Source organism: Megascapheus bottae, chromosome 21, assembly GCF_031878675.1.
Source record: "Megascapheus bottae isolate mThoBot1 chromosome 21, mThoBot2.hap1, whole genome shotgun sequence".
In the NCBI taxonomy this organism is placed as follows: domain Eukaryota; kingdom Metazoa; phylum Chordata; class Mammalia; order Rodentia; family Geomyidae; genus Megascapheus; species Megascapheus bottae.
This window is the reverse complement of record NC_143529.1, coordinates 24,816,109-24,839,865: the sequence shown is the minus strand read 5'-3', so window position 1 is coordinate 24,839,865 and position 23,757 is coordinate 24,816,109. Positions and strand designations below refer to the sequence as shown.

The window sequence follows — 23,757 nt, the reverse complement described above, 5'->3', positions numbered from 1 at the left end:
ATAATGCCTCAGACCTGCTGCTATTGACTGGGAATCAAAGGCTCCAGTGTGTGGCTGGCTATGAAGAACAATTGTTTGTTTATGTGTCTGACTCCCTAACCAGACTATGAGCTCCTTGAGGGCAGTGAACCCTGTTTTATCCTTAGGACATGGCACATTATCTGACATACTTGATAATGTTGTCTAGTAATTGAATGAATAATAGTTAATGTTTATTAATTATTTTCTATGTTCCCGACACTGTAGTGAACACTTGGCTTGTATTATCTCATTTAATCATTATAGTAATTCTATAATGCAGATAGAATTGTTACCACACAGTTGGAGAAACTAAAGCTTAAAAAAATGAAGTAAGTCAGATCCTAGTAGCTCATGTCTGTAATCCTAGCTACCTATGAGGCTGAGATCTGAGGTTCACGGTTCAAAGCTGGCCTGAGCAGGAAAATCCTTGAGAATCATACCTCTAATTACCCACACTTCTCCCTCCCCCCAAAAAAACAGAAGTGGAGCTGTGGCTCAGAATAGTAGAGTGTTGACTAGGGGACAATCCAGGCTTTGAGTTCAAGTCTCCGTACTGGCACACACTCAAAAAAAGATGAAATAATAGACATGAGATTTGAGATTCAGCCATTTAAATGAAAAATCCCACTGTTTCACTGAAATAAAATAGTTTTCCTGGTTGCCTTCAAGTAGGTGAGATTTCTTTGAGCTCTCAGGACACAGAACTAATGAATTACTTAAATTATCTTATTTTGCATATCCTTTAGACAACCCTCATGTATAGAATTTATTTATTTACTTACTTATTTGGTGCCAGTCCTGAGCTTGATACTATCCCTGGGCTTCTTTTGTTCAAGGCTAGCACTCTACCCCTTGAGCCGCAACTTCACTTCTGCCTCTTTTGGGTAATTTATGGGAGATAAAATTCTCTTGGCCTTTTCTGCCTGGGCTATCCTCAGATTTCAACCTCCTGAGTAACATATCACATATTCTGAGTAGCCACCAGCACCCGGATTTATTTTATTCTTTTTACAGTGACAAAGTTGATGATCAAAAGAAATTAAGTTGGTTAGTCAGAATTATAAAGATATATGTGGTGAGATTTGTTTTGTTTTGTTTGTTTTTGCTAGTTTTATGGCTTGGCATTTTCCTTTAGCTTTTTTTCCTAAAGGCTAGCACTCTACCACTTCATCCACTGCTCTACTTCTGGCTTTTTCTTTTTTCTTTTCTTTTCTTTTCTTTCTTTCTTTCTTTCTTTCTTTCTTTCTTTCTTTCTTTCTTTCTTCTTTCTTCCTTCCTTCCTTCCTTCCTTCCTTCCTTCCTTCCTTCCTTCCTTCCTTCCTTTCTTTTTTTGTGGGTCATGAGGCTTGAACTCAGCCTGGGCACTGTCCCTGAGCTCTTCAGCTCAAGGCTACTACCCTATTCTTGAGCCAAGCCTCACTTTCCATTTTCTAGAGGTTAATTGGAGATAAGAGTCTCAGGTCCTTTTGTGCCCAGGCTGGCTTTGAACCTTGATCCTCAGATCTCAGCCTCCTGAGTAGCTGGGATTACAGGCCTGAGCCACTGCTCCCAGCTTTGGCTTTTTTTTTTTTAAGGTGGGAGAAGTAGAAAGGGGCTGGTTAATTGATGATAGGTTCACACAGACTTTTCTGCCTAGGCTGATTTTGAACCTCCATCCTCTAATCACAGTCTCCTTCTCCTCCTCCTCCTCCTCCTCCTCCTCCTCCTCCTTCTTTTCTTCTTCTTCTTCTGTGAGTCATGGGTCTTGAACTTGGCCTGGGCACTGTTCCTGAGCTCTTCAGCTTGAGCCAAGTCCCACTTCCCATTTTCTTTTTTTTCTTTTTCTTTTTTTTTTTTTTTTGCCAGTCCTGGGCTTGAGCTCAGGGCCTGAGCACTGTCCTTGGACTTTCTCGAGGCTAGCACTCTACCACTTGAGCCTCAGCACCATTTCTGGCTTTTTGCTATGTATGTGGGGTACCAAGGAATCGAACCCAGGTCTTCGTGCATGCTAGGCAAGCACTCTACCACTAGGCCATACTCCCAGCCCCCACTTCCCATTTTCTAAAGGTTAACTGGAGATGAGAGTCTCAGGTCCCTTTGTGCCTAGGCTGACTTTGAACCTGAATCACATCTTAGCCTCCTGAGTAGCTAAGATTACAGGCGTGAGCCTGTAAATATTTTTTTAAATATTTTATTAACATTGATTTTTACATCATGTTTAACAAACATGTCATGTTTAACAAGTAAGTATTCAAGAAGGGAATCTCTATATACAATCACTGGCACACAGATGTTAGAACATACTTAAAATTAAGCTGAAGGTTTTTATGTCATAGATACATATTAATCTATGTAATAAAACATGTCTATAGAATATATAGCCCGTCACAGATTTTTATGTCTATGTTGTTATGTTTATATCTCCAAGACCATGTCCATAACCTTGGGTACCCAAATATTGAGTCATCGCTCTTGTACTGTTTAGATCTGATATCCACATATTAAGGACACCATGCACCATTTGTTCCTTTGGTCTTGACTTATCTCACTCAACATGATTTGCTCTAGTTTCATCCATTTCCCAGTGAATGCTGTTATTTTATCTTGTCTGTTGGCTATATAGAATTCCATTGTGTGTGTGTGTGTGTGTGTGTGTGTGTGTGTGTGTGTGTGTGTGTGTATATCTCACATTTTTTGTATCCATTCATCTGCAGTAGGGCATCTGAGTTGTTTCCACCTCTTGGCTATTGTGAATAGTGTAGAGATGAACATGGCTGAGCAGGTGTTCTTATCATATCTTGGGTTATGATGCTCAGGGTAGATGCCCAGGAGTGGTATGGTGGGATCGTAGGGAAGGTAGGTTTTCAGACTCGTAGTCTTCTGAGTAGTTAAAATTACAGGTATAAGCCTCTGGCACATGGCATTAGTTTATCTTTTAAAAATAAGTCTGGGAGGCTGGGAGTTTGGCCTAGTAGTAAAGTGCTTGCTTAGCATGCATGAAGACCCGGGTTCGATTCCTCAATACTACATACATAGAATAAAGCCGGAAATGGTGCTGAGGCTCAAGTGGTAGAGCCCTAGCCTTGAGAAAGTCTAAGGACAGTGCTCAGGTCCTGAGCTCAAGCTCACGACTGGCAAATAAATAAATAAATAAAATATTAAAAATAAATCTGGGAAGTGACATTGTGGCTCAAGTGGTAGAGTGCTAGCCTTAAGCACAGAGAGGCTCAGGGGTAGAGCATACAGGCCCTGCGTTCAAGTGTCAAGACTGGCAAAAAAAAAAGTCTGAGCTTGGTGCAGTGGCTCATGCCTATAATCCTACCTATTCAGCAGGAGGCTGAGGTCTGCGGATTGCAGTTCAAAGCCAGCCTGGGCACAAAAGGACCTGAGACTCTTATCTTTACTATAACCAACAAAGAGCCAGAAATGGAGCTGTGGTCCAAGTGGTAGAGTGCTAGCCTTGAGCAATAAAAGCTCAGGGATAGCACCCAAGTCTTAGTTCAAGCCCCAGAACTAGCATTTAAAAAAAAAAAAAAGTCCGTCTGCCTTCCTCGCTAACTCCAGTCATTTAGTCACTGGGCAGGTATCTGCTCTATAGACTGTGTTGACACCATTTAAAACTTGCCCTGGGGGCTGGGAGTTTGGCCTAGTGGTAGAGTGCTTGCCTAGCATGCATGAAAACTTAAGTTTGATTTCTTGGTACCACGTATATAGAAAAAAGCTGGAAGTGGTGCTGAGGCTCAAGTGGTAGAGCTCTAGCCTTGAGAAGTACAAGGACAGTGCTCAGGCCTTGAGCTCAAGCCCAGGACTGACAAAAACAAAAACAAAAGCAAAAACACTTGTCCTGGCTTTTTGGAAACCAAAAGTCTTTTTCTTTTCTGTCAATCTGGGCCTGGGTGCTGTCCCTGAGCATTTCAGCTCAAGGCTACTACTGCCCTACCCCTGGAGCCACAGCGCCACTTCTGGTTTTCTAGGGGTTAGCTGGAGATAAGTCTCATGGTCTTTAGTACCGGGTTGAACCATGATCCTCAGATCTCAGCCGCCTAAGTAACTAAGATTACCGGTATGAGCTACCACACCCAGCCCAAAAGTCTTTCTTTTCTTTTCTTTTCTTTTTTCTTTTCTTTCTTTCTTCCTTCCTTCCTTCCTTCCTTCCTTCCTTCCTTCCTTCCTTTCTTCCTTTCTTTTTCTTTTTCTTTTGTGGTCATGGGGTTGAACTAGACCTGGGCACTGTCCCTGAGCTCTTCATCTCAAGGCCTTGAGCCAAGCCCTACTTCCCATTTTCTAGAGGTTAATTGGAGATAAGAGTCTCAGGTCCTTTTGTGCACGGGCTGGCTCTGAACCTTGATCCTCAGATCTCAGCCTCCTGAGTAGCTAGGATTACAGGCATGAGCCACCTCACCCAGCTTCAATTTTTTTTTCAGTCTTCCTTTCACTATCTCTGAGGGTCTGAGAGTACAGGTATATACCTGGCCTGTTTTCTTTTTTTTTTTAATTGTTGAGATAATGTATAGAGGGGTTACAGTTACATTGATCAGGTAGTAAGTGCATTACTTTTCACACATTGATACCCTCTCTCATGTTTTTGTCCTCATTTCCTTCCCCCCACCCCTCCCAATCATCTTGTTTTTCCCCATCCCTTTCCAATTTCACATAAACATATATACAATATACCAGGTAGCAAAGTCAGATACAGTATGAGATTAACCATAAGGGCAAAAAACAGAAGAGAAATAACATAGTACATTAAAACAACAGTCACACAAGATAAAGCTCTTGTTTCCATATCCTAAAGTTCCTTTCATTTAGTCTCATCCTATATGACCTTGTGTACCTAGGTTTTGAGCTATTGTAATCCTCTGCTATGAGAGTCCTAGATGTATACTAATTAATACAAATGAGGGAAACCATTGAGCCTATGTTCCTTTAAGTCTGGCTTACTTCATTTAATATGATTTTTTTCTAAGTCTTTCCATTTCCTTACAAATGGGGCCATGTCATTCTTTCTGATGGCAGCATAGCATTCCATTGTGTGTAAGTACCCCATCTTCTTGATCTGGTTGTCTACTGAGGGAGATCTGGAGATTTACCATATCTTCCCTATGGTAAATAATGCTTCAGTGAACATCATTGTGACCTAGCTTGGTTTCTATAGAGATTTAATGGTGGCTTATACCCAGAAGGCTGAGATATGAGGATTGTGGTTAGAAGCCAATCAAAGCAGAAAAGTCTGTGAGACTCTTACTGCCAATAAACTTCAGAAAAAGCTGAAAGTGGCACTGTGGCTCAAATGGTAGAGTATTGGTCTTGAGCAAAAGAAGCTCAGGGACAGCACTCAGGCTGAGTTCAAGCCCCAGGACTGGCAAAACACCTGTAATCCTAGCTATTCAGGAGGCTGAGATCTGAGGATGGAGATTGAAAGCCAGTCCGGGCAGGAAAGTCCGTGAGACTCTTATCTCCAATTAAACACCTAAAAATGGAAGTGGCACACTGAGGCTCTAAGTGGTAGAGCACTACCCGTCAGGGACAATGCCCAGGCGCAGAGGTCAAGCCCCAATACCAACCCTCCAAAAATCATATAGAAAACGCCAATATTATTAAAGTCGAGCTTGAAGAATTATTGTTGTGTAACCAATACCTGGAAAATTTCCAGTTCTCAGAAACCCTTCACCTCCTAGTACCTACTGCCTGAAATGGTAACACATTTCCTGGCCTATAATGTGATCGTTAATTTTGCTTTTTTTTTTTTTAACATTTCATATAAATGGAACCATATCATGCATACTCTTTTGTGTCTAACTTCTTTCACCCAATAAAATATTATGAAATTTATTCATGTTGTATATGGAAATATTTTATTGATTTTTTAAAAAAATCTGAATACTGTTACATTGTAAGATTATACCAAAATTTGCCCTTATCCATTTCTGTTCAAATGGATACAATGAATTGGAATGGCTAGATTATAGGTATGTAAATATTTATATTTAATAGTCATTGCCAAAACATCCTAACATCATAGTGACTATATAATGTTATCTTGTGGCTAATTTTCTTAATGACTGTACATTTTTATTAATAGTGATTTAGATATAACTAAGATATTTGCTCATTTTTAATTTTTTTATAATTACAAAGGTGATGTACAGAGGGGGTACAGTTTTATAAGTCAGGTAACGAGTATATTTTTTTTGGACAATGTCACCTGATTTTCCCATTTTTACTGGGTTATTTATCTTTTTCTTAATGGCTTTTAAGAGTTTTGTTTTCGTGTATTTTGGAAGTGAATCCAGTTACTGGTTATATGTATTACAGATGCTTTTTCTTAATTTTTTTTGGGGGGGTGGTCATGGGGCTTGAGCTCTGACCCTGGGCACTGTCCCTGAGCTCTTCAGTCCAAGGCTAGCACTCTACCAGTTGAGTCACAGCACCACTTCCGGTTTTCTGGTGATTAATTGAAGGTAAGAGTCTCATAGACTTTTTGTGCCCATGCTGGCTTTGAACCTCAATCCTCAGATCTCATCCTCCTGAGTAGGTAGGGTACAGGTGTGAGCTACCAGCCCCTGGCTCTCTTAATTTTATACCCTGCTTCTTTTGCTTTCTTAATTGTGTCTTTCAATGAACCCAAGTTTCTAATTTTAATGTAGTCTAGTTTATCATCCCTTTTCTTTATATGTCCTATTAAGAAATGTTTGTTTCCCACTGTGTGTGTGTGTGTGTGTGTGTGTGTGTGTGTGTGTTTGAGGCCATTGTATCATCACCTGAAGGAATAAGATTGCTCAGAGACACTGCAGGCAGGTGAGCCAGGGAGCAAGGGGTAGGGAACCCCTGCCATGTGTTCCCAGCTGTTAAGCATGTAATCCAGGGTGAAAGAGAATCTCCTTGGTGGGGGAGGTTCTATAAAGAACACTATCCTGGCCCCTCTAACTTATCTCTTGCCTGAGGTCCAGTGGACTGCCCTCTTTTCCTCACTAAGCCAGGAAAAGGGAAAAAAAGGGCTAGTGGCCCAGGATGGGGTCGTGACCTTCAGCGCCAGAATGCCTTCCTTCTTTTGTTAAATCTGGTGGATTTTTCTTTCTGGTTTCTCCCACACTATTTCATTTCCATTTTGGAAAAGGGTGTTGCTAACCTAATGTTCAGACTCGCTGTCCCCCCTGCTAAGATGGCTGTAACACACTCCTGGAGCCAGAGAGGGACAGGAGCTGCTTGTTCTGGGGAAGGACTGGGAACAGAGGAAAAAAGGAATGAGAGCTGCTGTTGCGCTTTCTGAGGGGTCCTGAGGACTTGTCCCCCCAGGAAACCACTTTGGTCCCATGAGCCCCTTTGCCGCTCGTTAGTTGCTCTCCAGACTAGAAAGCCATGGTTTGTGCTGGGGCTGGGTGGGACTCCCAGGACAGTTTGGTCTCTGGCCCTCCAGATGGGAGGGGTGGTTATGGAGTGAGCAGAGGGTCACAGCTCCGTCTGTACCATTTGCTTGTCACCTTGAGAAGTTCCACCTTGTCTAGCAAAACCTCCTTTCAGAGGCAGCTTCCACAAAGGGCTCTTATGAGAGCTGCTGCCCCCGCCCCCACCTCCACTTCCACTCCCTCTGCCATTATTTTTCTTTGGGGGCAGCGCGGAGGGGCCTTCCTGCAGTCACTTGAGGGGCTGTGCTTCTTTTAAAAAGGAGATCGAGAGTCTAGAGCCTCCTACTACCAGTCATTTTTTTTCTGGCTTTCTGATCCTTTGGAGGCTACCCAGGGGTTAAGTAAGGTTCTCCTTCTCAAAAAGGCATTTAGTCTTCTCAATCTCTTGGGCCACTGGAGCCATTAAAAAGGATCTAGCTTCTACTACCACTAGATCCCAGAGCAGGCGCCAGCTGCCTTCTAGAGCCTGGAAGAAGGAGAAAGGGTGTGTGGCTGGATGGTTCTAAATGATGGTCTGTAGTTTACTTTCCGGGTAGTAGTTATCAGATTATTGTTCCCCCCTCCCCCGCTCCTCCTCCTTCTTCCTATTTTTCTCTTCCTCCTCCTTCCTCTTCCCCTCTTTCTTCTTCCTCCTCCTCTTTTCCCCTTCCTTCTCTTCCTCCTCTTTCTCTTCCCCTTCCCTTCCTTCTTCTTTCCTCCTCCTCCTCCTCCTCCTCTTCCTCCTCCTCCTCCTCCTCCTCCTCTTATTTTCTTCTTCTTCTTCTTTGGTGCCCTTATTGGGAACTTGAATTTGGAACCTAGGCACTGTCCCTGAGCTTCTTTTGCTCAAGGCACTATACCACTGAGTCACAGCTCTACTTGGGTGGAGATGGGAGGGAGGAACTGGGAGAGAGTAAGGAAGGGAAGATACTCTATGTGTTTATCACCTGACTCGGGTAGTTGTAATCCCTCCATACATCACCTTTATAATAACAATTGAAAAAAAAAGTTTCACACACTTTCCTGTCCACACTGTCCACAAACCTCAGATCTCACTCTCCTGAGTAGCAAGAATTACAAGTATGAGCCACCCATACTCCACTTTTCCTGAATCTTCTCTCATTCTGTGTCCACCACCTAATTCTTCGAACCTTTGTTCTCTCTGTGTGTCTTTCTGTTTCCGTCTGTCTTTGTCTCCCCCCCTTATACATGCACACACACACACACACACACACACACACACACACACATATGTGTATATATATATATATATATATATATATGAATAATTTTAGTGCTTGGTCAATAAGGTAACTATGGAAGATAATTGGAATAATGTACTGAAATGCTTACTTAGCCTAATATCTAGAATATAGAAAACATTAAAAAATTAATCTTGAATCAATATTGATCTTGGCTGTAAGTTGGACATGGATATGTCAAGCCATTTTGAACTCTTCTGTTGGAACCTCCATTGCTTTCTCAGCAGTATGGGAGGAGAGCAGGATGGTGAAGTCGCCCCTCTTTAAAGAGGGGAGGTCATCAAGACCGTGATGTGATAGCTTTGCTGGCCGGCACAGATGCATGCCTTCATGCATGGTGCTTGCACCCCTTCATTCTCCCACCTTGTTTGAAAAGGAAGAGGGGTGGGCACACTGTAAATTAAATAATTTGCAAGGTCCCTGCACTATAACTGATTTGTAAGGTTCCTAAACACAAGATAATGTTCGGGCGTCTCCGGATTGTTTTTCCTTCTAGCTCAGGGCGGGGTGCATTCTCAGGAGCCAGAGGCTCATCGTGGAGGTCAGCAGGAGTAGGGCAGCACGGTCAGGGGAGGCCTTGTGACAGCCACAGACCCAAACAAAGCCGAACCAGACCAAACAGGGCCACAGCAGCTGTCTCATGGATTCTGCATGCGGACCTTCAAGGGCAGTGTGGCTTGTGAATGTAGGGTACTGTGATCTCTCTCAGGTCACAAAAGTTCCTCATCAGCGGAGGACAGAACAGGGAGACCCCTCAGAGTTGGATCTTTCCTGAAACTCAGAAACTGCTCATCCAGGTGAGCTACTGAGGAAAGATGGGAATGAGAAGTAAGCAATGGAACAGTTGTCTTGTGAAACCTGGACATCACCACCACGTCGGTACTGTGTGGCTTACTAGTTCTCTTCGCTCATCGGAGAGAGGAATCGCTGAGATTAGTCTCAGCCTGAATTGTTCAGCCATTAACTCTTCGGACATGTTCTTCTTTTTCCAAATAGTCATTACAGAACATATATTACTTCAGGAAGAGGTATGAATGTTCAAGAAGTAATGTACCAACTACTGACAAATGTAACTGTAACTCCTCTATACATGACCCCGACAGTAAAAACAAAAACAACAAAAAAAAAGAAAGAACACATATTACTTAAAAGTGGGAGTGATGGGCCAGGAGTTTGGCCTAGAGGTAGAGTGCTTGCCTAGCATGCACAAAGACCTGGGTTTGATTCCTTGGTACCACATATGTAGAAAAAGCCAGAAGTGGTGCTGTAGCTTAAGTGATAGAGCCTTGAGAAAGTCCAAGGACAGTGCTCATTCTCTGACCTCAAGCCCTCCAGACTTGCCCCCCCCCAAAAAAAGAAGAGCACAGTGGCTCATACCTGTAATGCCAGCTACTCAGGAGGCTGAAGTCTGAGGATCTCGGTTCAAAGCCAGCCTGGGCACTAAAGACTGTGAGACTCTTATCTCCAGTTAACCACTTAAAAAAACGCACATTGGCTCAAGGGGTAGGGCAGTAGCCTTGAGCTAAAGAGCTCAGGGACAGCACCCAGGCCCAGGGTTCAAGCCCCAGGACTGGCCAAAAAGGGAAAAAAAAAGTGGGAGTGATGACCAGGTACGTGTCTCAAGCCTGTAATCCTAGCTATTCAGGAGGCTGAGATCTAAGGATTGTAGTTCAAAGCCAGCCTAGGCAAGAAAGTCTGTAAGACTCTTTTATCTCCAATTAATTACCCCCCACAAAAAAAAGCCAAAGTTGGGTGTGGTGGCTCACACCTATAATCCTACTCAGGAGGCTGAGATCTGAGGATTAAGGTTCAAAGTCAGCCTGGCACAAAAGGACCTGAGACTCTTTCTTATCTCCATAGGGCTTGGCTCAAGGGTAGGGCCATAGCCTGGAGCTAAAGAGCCCAGGGACAACACCCAGGCCTGGGGGTAGGGCAGCAGCCTTGAGCTGAAGAGCTCAGGGACAGCGCCCAGGCTGAGTTCAAGCCCCAGGACTGACCAAAAAGAAAGAAAGAAAAAAAAGCCCTAAGTAGAGCTGTGGCTCACCTGGAGGAAAACTAGACATGAGCACAAAAGCTCAGGGATAGCACCCAAATCCAGAGTTTAAGCCCCAGGACCAGCACAACAGCAGTAACAAGAGAAAAGTGGGAGAGATGTAGCTTTTTATGGCCATATTAGGATGCAGGAAGTGAGGGATCAGAAAGGATTCCCCTTGAAGCACTGTTGGGATTAAGTTGGGTTCCATGAAGACTTGCACTGAAATTCTGTGGGGAGCAAGTTGTTGGTGCCTTGCATACTCTTAGAGAGCAAGCTAGTTTACTCGCCATGATTTTTCCCAAGGGTAGAGGACAAGGGAAAGAGAAGGGAATAGGCCTCCTGGGCAGGTCCTGAGAAGTGGGAGAATGAAGATCATCTTTGAGAAGCCACAAAAGCTGGTGTAAGAGACGAGGAGACAAAGCATGGCTAAACAGGTGTTCTTCACAATGTTACCTGCTGGAATTCTCCTACCAGTGCCCTACCTAGATGCTGTTCCCTTCATTTTTCAGGTGAGGGAACAGAGATTAAAAGCGATTAGTAGCACAGCTGGGAACTGACAAAGCCAGGAGACCTTCTTGGTCTCTGCTAGAGACTGGAGAAGGCTCACATGATGGTGGGAGGTAAACAGCTCATGTTACAGCTAGGTTTCTGTGACTATCTCCCTGATCTAGGTCCTAACTAGTCATTGAATTGTTCAGAAAGCCTGTGCTTTGGGACACCAATGGAGACAATAATGGCACCAGGCCTTTGTTTCTCTGTGTTCATTATCTTGAGTCAACTTGCCAATAGGAGCAGGGCTAGGCAAGAAAAGTCTGATATAGATGTTGTTCATGTCAGTTCCTTCTCACCCATCCCTTCTCTCTTCTCCTCTCTCAAAATTAAATAGTGTCATCACTAGCAAATAGAATATCATAGGTATAAATCCAGGCCTTTAAGACTCCAAAGCCAGAGCATATAGCTTGGCATAGCATCTCTCAAGTTCACCATCTTTTCTACTCCTTAAAAATCTATTTTTTTTCCAGGGGACCAGGAGTTTGGCCTAGTGGTAGAGTGCTTGCCTAGCATGCACAAAGACCCTGGTTCAATTCCTCAGTACCACATACATTGAAAAAAGCCAGAAGTGGTGCTGTGGGGCTCAAGTGGTAGAGCTCTACCCTTGAGAAAGCCCAAGGACAGGGCTCAGGCCCTGGGTTCAAGCCCCAGGACTGGCAAAAAAAAAAAAAAGTTCAATTGGTGATACAGCTCAGAAGTAGAGTGCTTTTCTAGCTTGTGCAAAACTAGGTTTGATTCCCAACACTGCCAAAAAGAAAAATGAAAAAAAAAATCTCTTTCATAGTTCCTGGTTAGTGTTGCTTTTTTTCTCTTTAAAGAAGAAGCCACTTTAGGCTTTCTCTTTTTTTTTTTTTTTTTGCCAGTCCTGGGCCTTGAACTCAGGGCCTGAGCCCTGTCCTTGGGCTTTCTCAAGGGTAGAGCTCTACCACTTGAGCCTCAGCACCACTTCCAGCTTTTTTCTATATATGTGGTACCGAGAAATCGAACTTAAGTTTTCATGCATGCTAGTCAAGCACTCTACCACTAGGCCAAACTCCCGGCCCCCAGGCTTTCTCTTTTTAAACCTTATACTTTCCCCAGATACTGTGTTCATGTTTTTACTAATAGCCCCTTTTACTGTTGAAGCTGTCCATTATGGGTCTAGGGGTATTTCAGATTGTCTTTTCATGCAGGGCTTACATTTTAGGTTTCTAGATCATTCTTCTGTGTCATTTGCCTTATTAGTCTATCAGCTTGAAGATGTGCCAGCCTTTATGACTTGTTGAAAGGTCACCCTCTTGGTGAGGCCCTCTTTGACCTCTGTTTGCACACTCCTACATCAATTCTGAAGGCCCTGGGTTGACCCTTCTCTCCCTCATACTTGCCCTATCTGCCACAGTATACATTTTTATTAGCTTATGTTGTTGTTATCAATCTCCCCTCTAGAACAGGAACCTCAGTGGGGCAATCTTTCTTTTTTCTTTTCTTTTCTTTTCTTTTTTTTTTTTCCAGTCCTGGAGCTTGAACTCAGGGCCTGGGCACTGTTCCTGAGATTCTTTTGCTCAAGACTAGTGCTCTACCACTTGAGCCATGGTGTCATTTCTGGCTTTTTCTGTTTATGTGGTACTGAGGAATTGAACCCAGGGCTTTATGCTTGCTAGGCAAGCATTCTACCACTAAGCCACATTCTCTGTCCAGGGAAATCATTTTTATCTCCTTTCTTCACTGCACTATCTCTCAATATCTCCATAGTCCTGAACACCATAATAGATACTAAATATTTGTTCACTTGACTAGAGTGGCAGGGATGGAGTCATGTTTCTTGAAGAGTCCCTCATTATAATCCTCTTCCGAAATCATTTATTACCCTATTTTGTTTGGCAAACCCTTTGGCATTTGAGGCCTTCTGAGAGGACTTTTCTGATGCTTTCCTTCTTATCCCTAAGAAAAACTAATCACAAACATGATTGTGATTCTCTAAACCAGCAATCTGTCACATTGCAAGAGGAAAGAGAGGACTTTTTACCCTTAAGGAAATCACGTGCTGGGGGCCCTTCTTTGGCATTTGTGATACTGTGACAGTCACTGCCAGGACCTTGGGGCGGTGCCAGTTTCTGAAGCTAGTGCCCTGCTCTAAGGCGGATGTTGAAGAGCTCCAGTTCAAGTGCTTTCCCTTGTTCTCCTGTCTGTTAAACCTGACCTCAGACTGAGGCCCATACTCTGAGGGTGAACTAAAGATCAGGGTTGAACCTTTATTCGTTAGGGTTCTAAAAGTTTCTTTTCTCGGTCTCAGAGGAAAGAAGGGGGAGGCAAAGAGAGCAGATTGTGTATATTTGGTTAAAAGTGGCCACTGGGATCTTGCCAACCAATCCTCTGGGAATCTTAGAATTTCTGTACCACTGGGTGTGGGTTTTAGATTTGTTGAAGATGAGAGTTACCACAAAAGAGGGAGCTTTGGGCTTAGGAACTGAGATGGGCTGCAACAGGCACAAGAAGGAGACTGAAACGCCCTGTAGGATTTCTGTGATTCTGGTTTTCTTAAAGCTTCTGATATGGTTGTAAGTAGGAGCTGAGGTCCTAGTGCGTTGTCTCTGGAAAGTAAAATATCTTTTCGAGGTAGGGGAGTATGATTACTGAAAAGTCATAGTACTGGAAGTCTGTTGTGAAGAAATGCTAAGAGTTTAAGTAAAGATAGCCAAGAATCTAAAAAGGGAAACCTGCCGGCAGCTCTCACCATTGCTTCAGTATTAGTTTGGAGCCAAGGAAGCTTTGGCAGTTACATAGTAGAGAAAGTCACTTTGTGAAACACAAGGAAGTTCCCATGGGCATAACCTTAATTAATTCAGAAAACACAGTCGTTTGCAATTTGGTGGATGTGGACTTAGCCTTCTAGTGCACTCCCCATGAGATAGATCCATATCCTGTCTTTTCGTACCTCTGGGCCTCACAGCCTTGCACCACACTAAGAGTCTAACTTAGCCAGCCTAACCTTGATGTCCCCACTTGAGAACTTTTGCTCTGGACTCTCAGTTGGAGTTCATTGCTTTCTTCTTCCAATGATTTCCATCACCTTTTGTTTATAATTATGCGACAGCAAATCGTTTGAAAAGCAAAACTGAACAACACATATCTGCCTAGCTCCTGCACACAAAATGGATTGTCAGAGGTAGGAGTCTTATTTATCATTATTATCTTGACTCAGACCTGTTTAGAGGCCTGCTCCCAGTCCCTCGGTGCTTATCATGTGAAAAATCCCAATTGCTTAGCAGGGTGCTAGCTGGGTGCTGGTGGCTCACACCTGTAATCCTACTACTCAGGAGGCTGAGACCTGAGTATTGCAGTTCAAAACCAGCCCCAGTTAAGAAAAAAAAAAAGTCCATGATACTCTTATCTTCAATTAACCACTAAAAAGTCAGAAGTAGAGCTATGGCTCAAGTGATAAAATGCTAGCCTTGAGCATAAAAAGCTCAGGGAAAATGCCCATACCTTGAGTTCAAGCCCCAGGACCAGTAAAAAGAAAAAGAAAACCCCAATTACTTTTCATCAGCTAGAATTGACTCCAGGCTAATCAGATGAACAAGTTATTCAGCAGGCTAACCTGACTATTTTCCCCTCCTACTTTGGGCAGTGACCAGCTTTGTGGCTGGTACACTGTGCTCCTGGCTCAGGCATACTTAGAGCAGGGGACATTATTTGCTTTGCTTAGTCCTGACTCCAGCATTCTCACTTTGATCTCTACCGAATGCCCCACCTTGCTACTGCCATTGTCCTGTCCTGGGACCTAATGTTTCCCCTCCCCAAGCGCACAAGCCTCCCCTTCACTGTGCTCCCCCATTCCCCCCCCCATCTTTCCTCCTTCCTTCTCCCCCCACCTACCTTGTGTCAGTTCTGAGGCTGGAATTTAGGGCTTCATGCTCTTGCTTGGCTCTCTTGCATAAGACCACATGAAGCTCTACTACTTGAACCATCACTCTTAGTGCAGCTTTTTTCTGGTTAATTAAAGATAGTCTCACAGACATTTCCTGCCTCCATTGGTTTAAAACTTTATATCTTAGCCTTTTGAGTAGCTAGGATTACAGGTGTGAGCCACCAGCACCCAGCATATTCTGAGATCATCCCCAAGGAATCAGTGATGCTGGAGAGGGACTGAAATTAGTACTCTGGGTAGGACTTCTCAGTCCTTAGGGGTTCCAGTTTAGATTTTCATTATCTGCTCACTGTTTTCTTCTCAACTTAGGGTTGACAGAAAAACTGTGATATTGTGGGTTGTGATCCTAGAAAAGGCTGGATTGCTGTTTCAATTAAAATTCTATTCTTTTTTTTTTTTTTTGCCAAGCCTGGGGCTTGAACTCAGGGCCTGAGCACTATCCCTTGGGCTTGTTCCTCAAGGCTAGCACTCTGCCACTAGGCCAAACTCCCAGCTGAATTCAAATTCTGCACTATTTCTAACTTTTTCTAGTATGTGGAACTGAGGAATCAAACCCGGATCTTTGTGCATGCTAGGCAAGCACTCTACCACTAGGCCAAACTCCCAGCTGAATTCAAATTCTACTCTTTAAGCCCAACAATAGTGGCTTATACCTGTACTCCTAACTATTCTGAAGGCTGAGATCTGAGGATGGAGGTTTAAAGCCAGCCTGAGCAGAAAAGTCTGTGGGACTCTTCATTTAACAAAAAGTTGAGGGGCCGGGAGTTTGGCCTAGTGGTTAAAGTGCTTACCTAGCATGCATGAAGACCTGGGTTCGGTTCCTCGGTACCACATGCATAGAAAAAAGCCAGAAGTGGTGCTGAGGCTCAAGAGGTAGAGCTCTAGCCTTGAGAAAGTCCAAGGACAGTGCTAAGGCCCTGAGCTTAAGCCCAGGACTGGCAAAAAAAAAAAAAAAGTTGAATATTGAGCTGTGGCTCAAGTGGTAGAGTACTAGGTGTGAATGTGAATTTTGAAGACAGATTGCCTAGATTCTAATCCTGCTTTAGCATTTATGAGTTTTGACTAACAACCTCAGCCAAATGGAACCATTACTAGTACCTGCTGTTTTCAGTCACTCACAAATAGTTACCTAGCCTCTAGCAAGGGGTTATTCTGGATGTGAAGAAAATAGTAATAAGACAAAAGTGGGTTAATATCTAAAATACTTAGAACAGTGCCTGGAACTTAGCCTGAAATTCAGCAAATGTAGTGATATTCTGTTCTGGTACTTTCTGTGAGTAGGATAACCTTTGGCAGCCATTGAAGGACCAGATCTCTGAGACAGGGACAGATACAAGAAGGGTTAAGATAAGATTCTAGATTTGGACTTAGGTCCAGGATAGCACTCGCTTTCATGGCCTTTCACTTCTGGCACTCAATTTTGAGGTTAAATACATGAGCCGGGTAAAGATCAGCCTGGAAAATTTATGAGTCTGTTTAGTTCTATAGAAAGGGCAGAAGGCAATGACCCTAGACTGCCTAGATTCTACCTAGCCTCCCTGTACAGAATGTACAGTGCCTACCAAGCTGGGTATGAATGACTGCCAGCAGCTACGTAGGCAATGTGAGGAGAGGTCCTAGAAGCTGAAGGAAGGAAGCAGCTGTCCTCTCCACCACCAGGGCCCTCTCTGCCTCCTGGAATAGGAGGTAGATTGGGGATGAGAGAGGAGACCTTTGGGAGGAAAGTGAGGTAGGATAGAAATGGCATGGCTGGCCCGGAGTTTGGCCTAGTGGTAGAGTGCTTGCCTAGCATGCACGAAGACCCGGGTTCGATTCCTCAGTACCACATACATAGAAAAAAGCCAGAAGTGGTGCTGAGGCTCAAGTGGTAGAGCTCTGGCCTTGAGAAGGTCCAAGGACAATGTCCAGATCATGAGCTCAAGCCCAGGACTGGCAAAAAAAAAAAGAAATGGCATGGCTAAGAGGTTGCCTTCCTTCCCTATTTCAGGTCATTCCACAGGGAGCACTGCCCAAGATGGCTGGTGTAATAATTCACTTTGTGATTGCTGCTAGAGGCAAAGTTTAGACTCCAGGCTCTTCTGATTCATTGTCTGTGGTTTCCAGTGAAAGTCCAAGCCTCACTGAAACCTGATATAACATTGTAAGAAAAAGAAAGTCCAAGCCTGAGATGGTTTTTATGGAGACAGAATTGGAATAGAAATGAAAAGGGTAAGGGAACAGCACGTAGGCCCTGAGTTCAAGCTCCAGTACTAGCCCCCCCCTCCCCCCCACAAAAGTTCTTCAGCTACACCCCACACAGGGAAAGATAGCTGTCATCCCAGCTATGATTTAGCACCTGCTTCATTGTTTCACTTTCTATCCGCCATTCTGTTCCCATAGAAGGTTTCAGAGATGAATATCTTCACAGCACAGGAAAGGTGCCCTTGACATGAGATAGGGGCCAGTCTCTTGGGCCAAGCATTCTGGATTGTTTCCCATGCGAGCTGCTGGCATGGCTGCTCTTGGGGACTGGCTACTTGGCAGGGAACCATGGTAACTGGCAGACATGGGGACAGATAAAGTAGTTCTGGGCCCATTCCAGGATTCTCAGGTGCAGCCAGGTTCGGGACCACTGGATACCATACTCTTTCATCTCATTTTTTATAATACTTCATTCAGTCTTCAGCCATTGCTTCATTTCAGTCAAGTACATGAAATTAGAATTAGGCAAAGCATACCACAGTAAAGGAAATAGGATTAAAGCAGTGTTTCTCAACCTTTTGTTGTTGCTGTTATCACTTCCCTAAAAAGCCTTTTAACATATCTTTTCCTACTCATCCCTTCTCCGGAAATTATAATGCCACAGATACATCAAAAAACTATTTATGGGGCAGGGAATGTGGCTTAGTGGTAGACTGTTTGCCTAGCATGCATGAGGCCCTGGATTTTATTTCTCAGTACTGCATAAACATAAAATTAACAAAATAAAAGGAAAATAACTATTTTAAATTATTTCTAAAAAATCTATTTATGAATTGGACATTAGTGGCTCATGAGTTGTAAGCCTAGTTACTTAAGAGGCTGAGATCTGGGGCCGGGAGTTTGGCCTAGTGGTTAAAGTGTTTACCTAGAATGCATGAAGACCCGGGTTCGATTCCTAGGTACCACATACATAGAAAAAAGCTGGAAGTGGTGCTGAGGCTCAAGTGGTAGAGCTCTAGCCTTGAGAAAGTCCAAAGACAGTGGTCAGGCCCTGAGCTCAAGCCCAGGACTGGCAAAAAAAAAAAAAAAAGAGGCTGAGATCTGAAATTTGTGATTTGAGGCCAGCCCAGGCAGATAACTTGGCTAAACTCCATTTCCAAATAACCAGAAAAAAAAAAAAAAAAGCTGAAGACACAGCTTAAATGGTAAAATGTTTGCTTAGCAAGTTCAAGGCCTTAGGTTAAAACCCCAGTACTGCCATACATTTTTTTATATTTATGTACTATATATGTTATACTTAAAGAATAACTGATTACACCCCTCAAAAAAACAGGCCGGGTGCTAAGGCTCACAACTGTAATCCTAGCTACTCGGTAGACTGAGATCTAAGGACCGAGGTTCAAAGCGAGCCCAGACTCTAAAGAACCAAGAAACTCTTATCTCCAATAAACCACTAGAAAATGGGAAGTGGCGCTGTGGCTCCAGGGGTAGGGCGGTAGTCTTGAACTGAAGAGCTCAGGGACAGCACCCAGGCCCAGAGCCCAAGCCCCATGACCCACAGAAAACAAAAACAAACAAAAAAAACCAATATTGAGGACTAGGAGTATGGTTTCCAGGCCCTAAGTTCAAACCCAGTACTGCAATTTTCATTTGGGGGCCCGTGCACAGTCATGGATGCCATCTCTTCCAGGAGGAAGAGAGGGGTGGATCTCAATTGTGAGCCAGGCCTGGATAAAAATAAAAAATAAGGGCCGGGAGTTTGGCCTAGTGGTTAAAGTGCTTGCCTAGCATGCATGAAGACCCGGGTTCGATTCCTCGGTACCACATACATAGAAAAAAGCCCGAAGTGGTGCTGAGGCTCAAGTGGTAGAGCTCTAGCCTTGAGAAAGTCCAAGGACAGTGCTCAGGCCCTGAGCTCAAGCCCAGGACTGGCAAAAATAAATAAATAAATAAAAATAAAAAATAAGAAAAGTTTGTAAAGCCCTGTTTCAAAAAATCAAGGTAGACCAGGCACTAATAGCTCATGTCTGTAATCTTAACTACATGAGTAAATAAGCACAGAAAGACTGTGATTTGAAGCCAGCCCCACAGAAAAGTCTCCAGATTCCATCTCAAGAGGAGAGGTGGATGTGGTGGCTTGTGCCTGTGATCCTAGCAACTACAGGAAGCCAGAAGTAGGTGTATGGTGGCTGATATGTGGGCTCAGGCAGAAAGGGTAGGAAGTGAGAACATATCCTGGGGGGGAGGGGGGGAAGTGCAAAACAGAACTGGTTTGTGGCTCAACAGTAGAGTACTAGCTTAGCAAACAGAGACCCTGAGCTTAAACCCAGTTCTGCCAAAACTAAAGAAATAAAAGTTGGCTCTGGGGACAACATGCCTGTAGCTCCAGCCACACAATGGGGCAGAGGTAAGAGAATCTCTATAGTCAGTCCTGGACTGTTCAGAGACCATATCTGAACAATAAGCTTAGGCATAAAGGGTTGTTGGCATGGTTGAAGTGGTAGAGCAAATGTGAGGCCCTGAGTTCAGATCCCCATACCACCCCACCAAAACTATCACTTCCTTTGGGGGAAATATCACCTCCATTGAGGAGGCAGAGATGACTGGAAAAGCACAGTGAGATTGCAGTAGAGAATAAAATTGCAATACGTCTCCAAAGTTTTGTTGACTTTATTTCCCATCTCCATAATTTTGTGCTTCTCAGTCTGTTGTTCCTATGTTGTTCCCAATCTGCCTGTCCTGCTTTCATCTTTTTTCTCTCTCCTCTATGAAAGTAAACTTGATTAAAATAGTAAGGTTTACAGGGCTTGGAATGAACATTTGCTCAAGGCTTTAGATTCAGTCCCCAGCATGGTCAAAAAAGAAAAAAGGAAAATGAAAAAGAGTGATGAAAGGTCGGTTAGTGTTTTCTGAGGTGGGATATGCCTGTAATTCCAGCACTTTGAAGCTGAGGGAAGATTGTGAGTTCAAGGCCTGCTTGAGCTATATAATGAGTTAGAGGCCATCTTGGCTACACTGCCAGACCCTGAGTCAAAAGAAAAAGAAGTTAACAGTTCAGAGACACTTAAGGAAGATGTTTCCCTACAACAACCTTCTGAGAAGCCATCTCTTTTTTGGGGGGTGGGGGGGAATGGGTGGAAAAACCCAGAGAACTGTGAAGAATCATATGAAAACATAGTATACTGACTGGAAGAAACAGAAATAGATGTTTGGAGTTGCCTTTTAGAGGATACCCCCGGGAATCTTTATTGTTTTGGTACTTGGGATTGAACTCAGGGCATTGCACTTTCAAGCAGGTAGTCTTCCACTTGACTGATGACCAGGGCCCCCAGAAGTTTTTATATGGTACCAGTATGTTTGGGTATGGGTGGCCTATACTGAATTCAACTACTTTATATAAAATCATTTGGGGTGGATAGCAGTTTTGCCAGTAGGATATCAGATTCCTTTTCTCTGACTAGGCAGACCGAAGATAGTATTTCTTCTCTTCTATAGAAATTACCAGAGGCTTGTAGCCTTGGTGATGGAAAACCATTTGTCACAAATCTTCAGAGTCTGTATGTAGCAGTCACCAAGCAGGAGGTCCAAGCAGCACAGAAGCTTCAAGGCTGTGGTGAGTAGCTCCAGACATACCTGATCTACATGGCTTTAGACTTAGGGTCTAGGTTTGTGTTGTCCAATATGGAGCTCTAGCCACATTATTAAATAAATTAATAAGAATTAAGGGCTAGGGGCCAGGAGTTTGGCCTAGTGGTAGAGTGCTTGCCTAGCATGCACGAAGACCTGGGTTCGATTCCACGGTACCACATACATAGCAAAAAACCGGAAGTGATGCTGAGGCTCAAGTGGTAGAGTTCTAGCCTTGAGAAAAATCCAAGGACAGTGCTCAGGCCCCAAGCTCAAGCTCAGGACTGGCCAAAAAAGAAAAAAGAAAACTAAAAAATAGGGTATCAATGTATGTGAAGTATTGCACCGTCTATCTGGCGAATATAATGTAACCCTTCTATTAATTACAATAAAATATATGAAAAAAAAGAATTGAGGGCTAGAGACATAGTTCAAGTGATACACTTACCTAGCATGTTCCAAGCCCAGCACTTAATCTCCCATACACCCTACCTCTGAAAAGTAGTTGAATAAATAAATTAAAATTGAAGTAAAATAAAAAAATTATTTCCTCATGTGTTCTATCCACATTTCAAATACTCAACCCATGGATATGGCCTGTGACACTGACCTAGGGTCTTGGGGAGCTAACCAGAGGCAGTGCAAGATTAATCTGTCTACTAACAGGTATTAGAGAATGTGTAAAGGAAGAGTCGGCCCTTCTGAGTCAAGGAAATTCTCATCCTCTGTGCTGAAAGTGGGGCTGATGAACCTTTATAGAAACGGAGCTTTCCAAAATTCATTGAAAATTGTGTTACTTCTGTCTGTTAATATATTCGTGCCAGAGTTTGGCCTTTCTCTGCATGTCTGCTACATGCTAATGTCTTCCTGGAAGGATAAAGCCATTTCCCCCTATCTTTTCTTGATCTTTCTGGTTTCAGGAGAAACTCAGACCTCAAGCAGCACCTCCCCTCAAGGAACTGATAACCAAGTTCTGAACCAGCCAGAACAGCCAGTCTCCGCAGCTCCAGCCCTCTCAGCACCTGAGCACCAGGCCACGGTGAGGCCCAAAGGAGCACCTTCCTGGGTGGTCTTCCCGGTGTGGGTATTTACATAGGCACACATGCACATTTCATTTTCACTTACTGAAGCCAGAACTCAGGTCCTCACACCTGCTAGGCAAGCCTTCTAATACTTGAGCCATACCTCAGTATTTTAGCTTTTAGTTTATTTTTTAGATAGAGTATCATATTTTTTACTTGGGACTGGCCTTGAACCTCATTCCTCCTATTTCCATCTCCCAAGTAACTGGTATTACAAGTATATACCAGCCCTGCCTGGATAATTTTGAGTGTTGTGAGCAGCTTCCAAATTGTGGAGAGCGCTGGTTCTTCACGTCCTCTCTTGTGGCTCCTCTGCCACTCTCGACTGAGTGATGAACGCAGACTCCTTTTTTTTTTTTTACCTTATTCTACTTCTAGTGATGGTCTATGAAGTGTACTTGGGGGGAAAGGTGGGTATGCATCCCTTGCTTAGAGTCTTAGCCGTTTACTACTAAACAAGAAGATTTCATCCTAACCAGGAGCCATGGAAAGAAGAATGGTCCTTTCTTAGCCTTTATTAATTTGTGTTCCTTCTTTCTAGACTGCTTCAGATCCTGTGCAGAAACCCCAGTTGTCAAAACTCAAGAGGAAGAAGCCGAGGGGGCTCTTCAGCTAACCCGTCCTGTTCTCAGACGTTGAGGAGAGCCAGGAACAGCTTCCCAGCACCACTGGGAGTGGAGTTGGGATGGTAGAGCATCTCTCAGAGTTTCACCATTGAGCGTGGTTTATGTTGACAGGCCCACCTGAACGGGAAGCTTGACTTCTGCCTACTGATCTCTGGCCCTCCCTGTTTGAATGGAAGCCAGTCTCTGGGACTCTTCCACCCTCCTCTGTTTTCAGTGGAAGCAATCCAGACTCAGGAACTTACCTTGAACTTGAGGTATATGGAGCAAGCCCGCTGGAAGATACATCATGCTAATAAGGAAGCCTTCTCTCGCTTTCCCAGGAGTCCTTAGCCAATCCCTCGGAGACCCACTTCTCCCTTTAGCACCGAATAAAAAGCACTCACACTCTTCTGCTTTGTTTGATTAATTTTTGGTGCTAGAGAAGCTTTATTTATTCTTTTTTTGTATTGATTTATGTTTGATGTTGCCATCATGCTCCTAACACTGAGATGCCCTCCAGCACCTCTTCCCTTGCTTTTGAGGTTACTTGTCTCTGGAACTTATAGCTCATCTCACATCCCTGGGCCTTGTCATTGTGTCTGGGCAAAGTCTGAGCTCTCAGATTCTAGTGTGGCCTGAGCTGTCATCCTCAGAAATTTTGATCGTGAACCTCTGTCTGTGATGTTCATAAAAGACAGATAGACAGACTGTTGCTCTTCTTTGCCAAACTTGGATTGTATTTTTCTGTCTGCTTCCAAGGCATAGAGAGCAGATGAAACCATAGGGTCAGACTGAAATTACAACGCTTCTAGCACTAGGATGGACAGGGGAGCCCACGGATGGAACAAGAAGGAATTTCACTTTCTCATTATCTACTCCAGTTCAAATAATGTTGTAAGTGGAACCAGGATGACAGGGAATAGGAAATGACCCCAGGAGTTCTGTGGGACAACAGAACAAATAGAACCAGGCAGAAAGGAGTGTAAAGGTTGCGTAAGAAAGGCAGAATCTGAGACAGTCGCTGTTGGGCAAGGCCTGTACAGTCCCTTGACCTTCTCTGCCAGGTCTTTCTCTATAGTGAGACCTTGGAGAGATAGGCATGAAAGTGAACTCCAATGTAC

At 43.7% G+C, this 23,757-nt stretch overlaps 1 protein-coding gene across 2 annotated transcripts in view; it reads left to right on the top strand.

Moving 5' to 3' along the window:
• Nhej1 (non-homologous end joining factor 1) overlaps positions 1 to 23,031 on the top strand; it is a 106,108-nt gene extending 83,077 nt beyond the window's left edge. For both annotated transcript variants that reach the window (XM_090354392.1, XM_090354393.1), the window contains exons 6-8: positions 20,818 to 20,935; positions 21,870 to 21,988; positions 22,573 to 23,031. In XM_090354392.1, coding sequence (XP_090210518.1) covers positions 20,818 to 20,935; positions 21,870 to 21,988; positions 22,573 to 22,647 — 312 coding nt within the window. In that variant the 3' untranslated portion in view covers positions 22,648 to 23,031. The remainder of the gene's footprint in view (positions 1 to 20,817; positions 20,936 to 21,869; positions 21,989 to 22,572) is intronic.
• Positions 23,032 to 23,757: the final 726 nt, after the last annotated feature.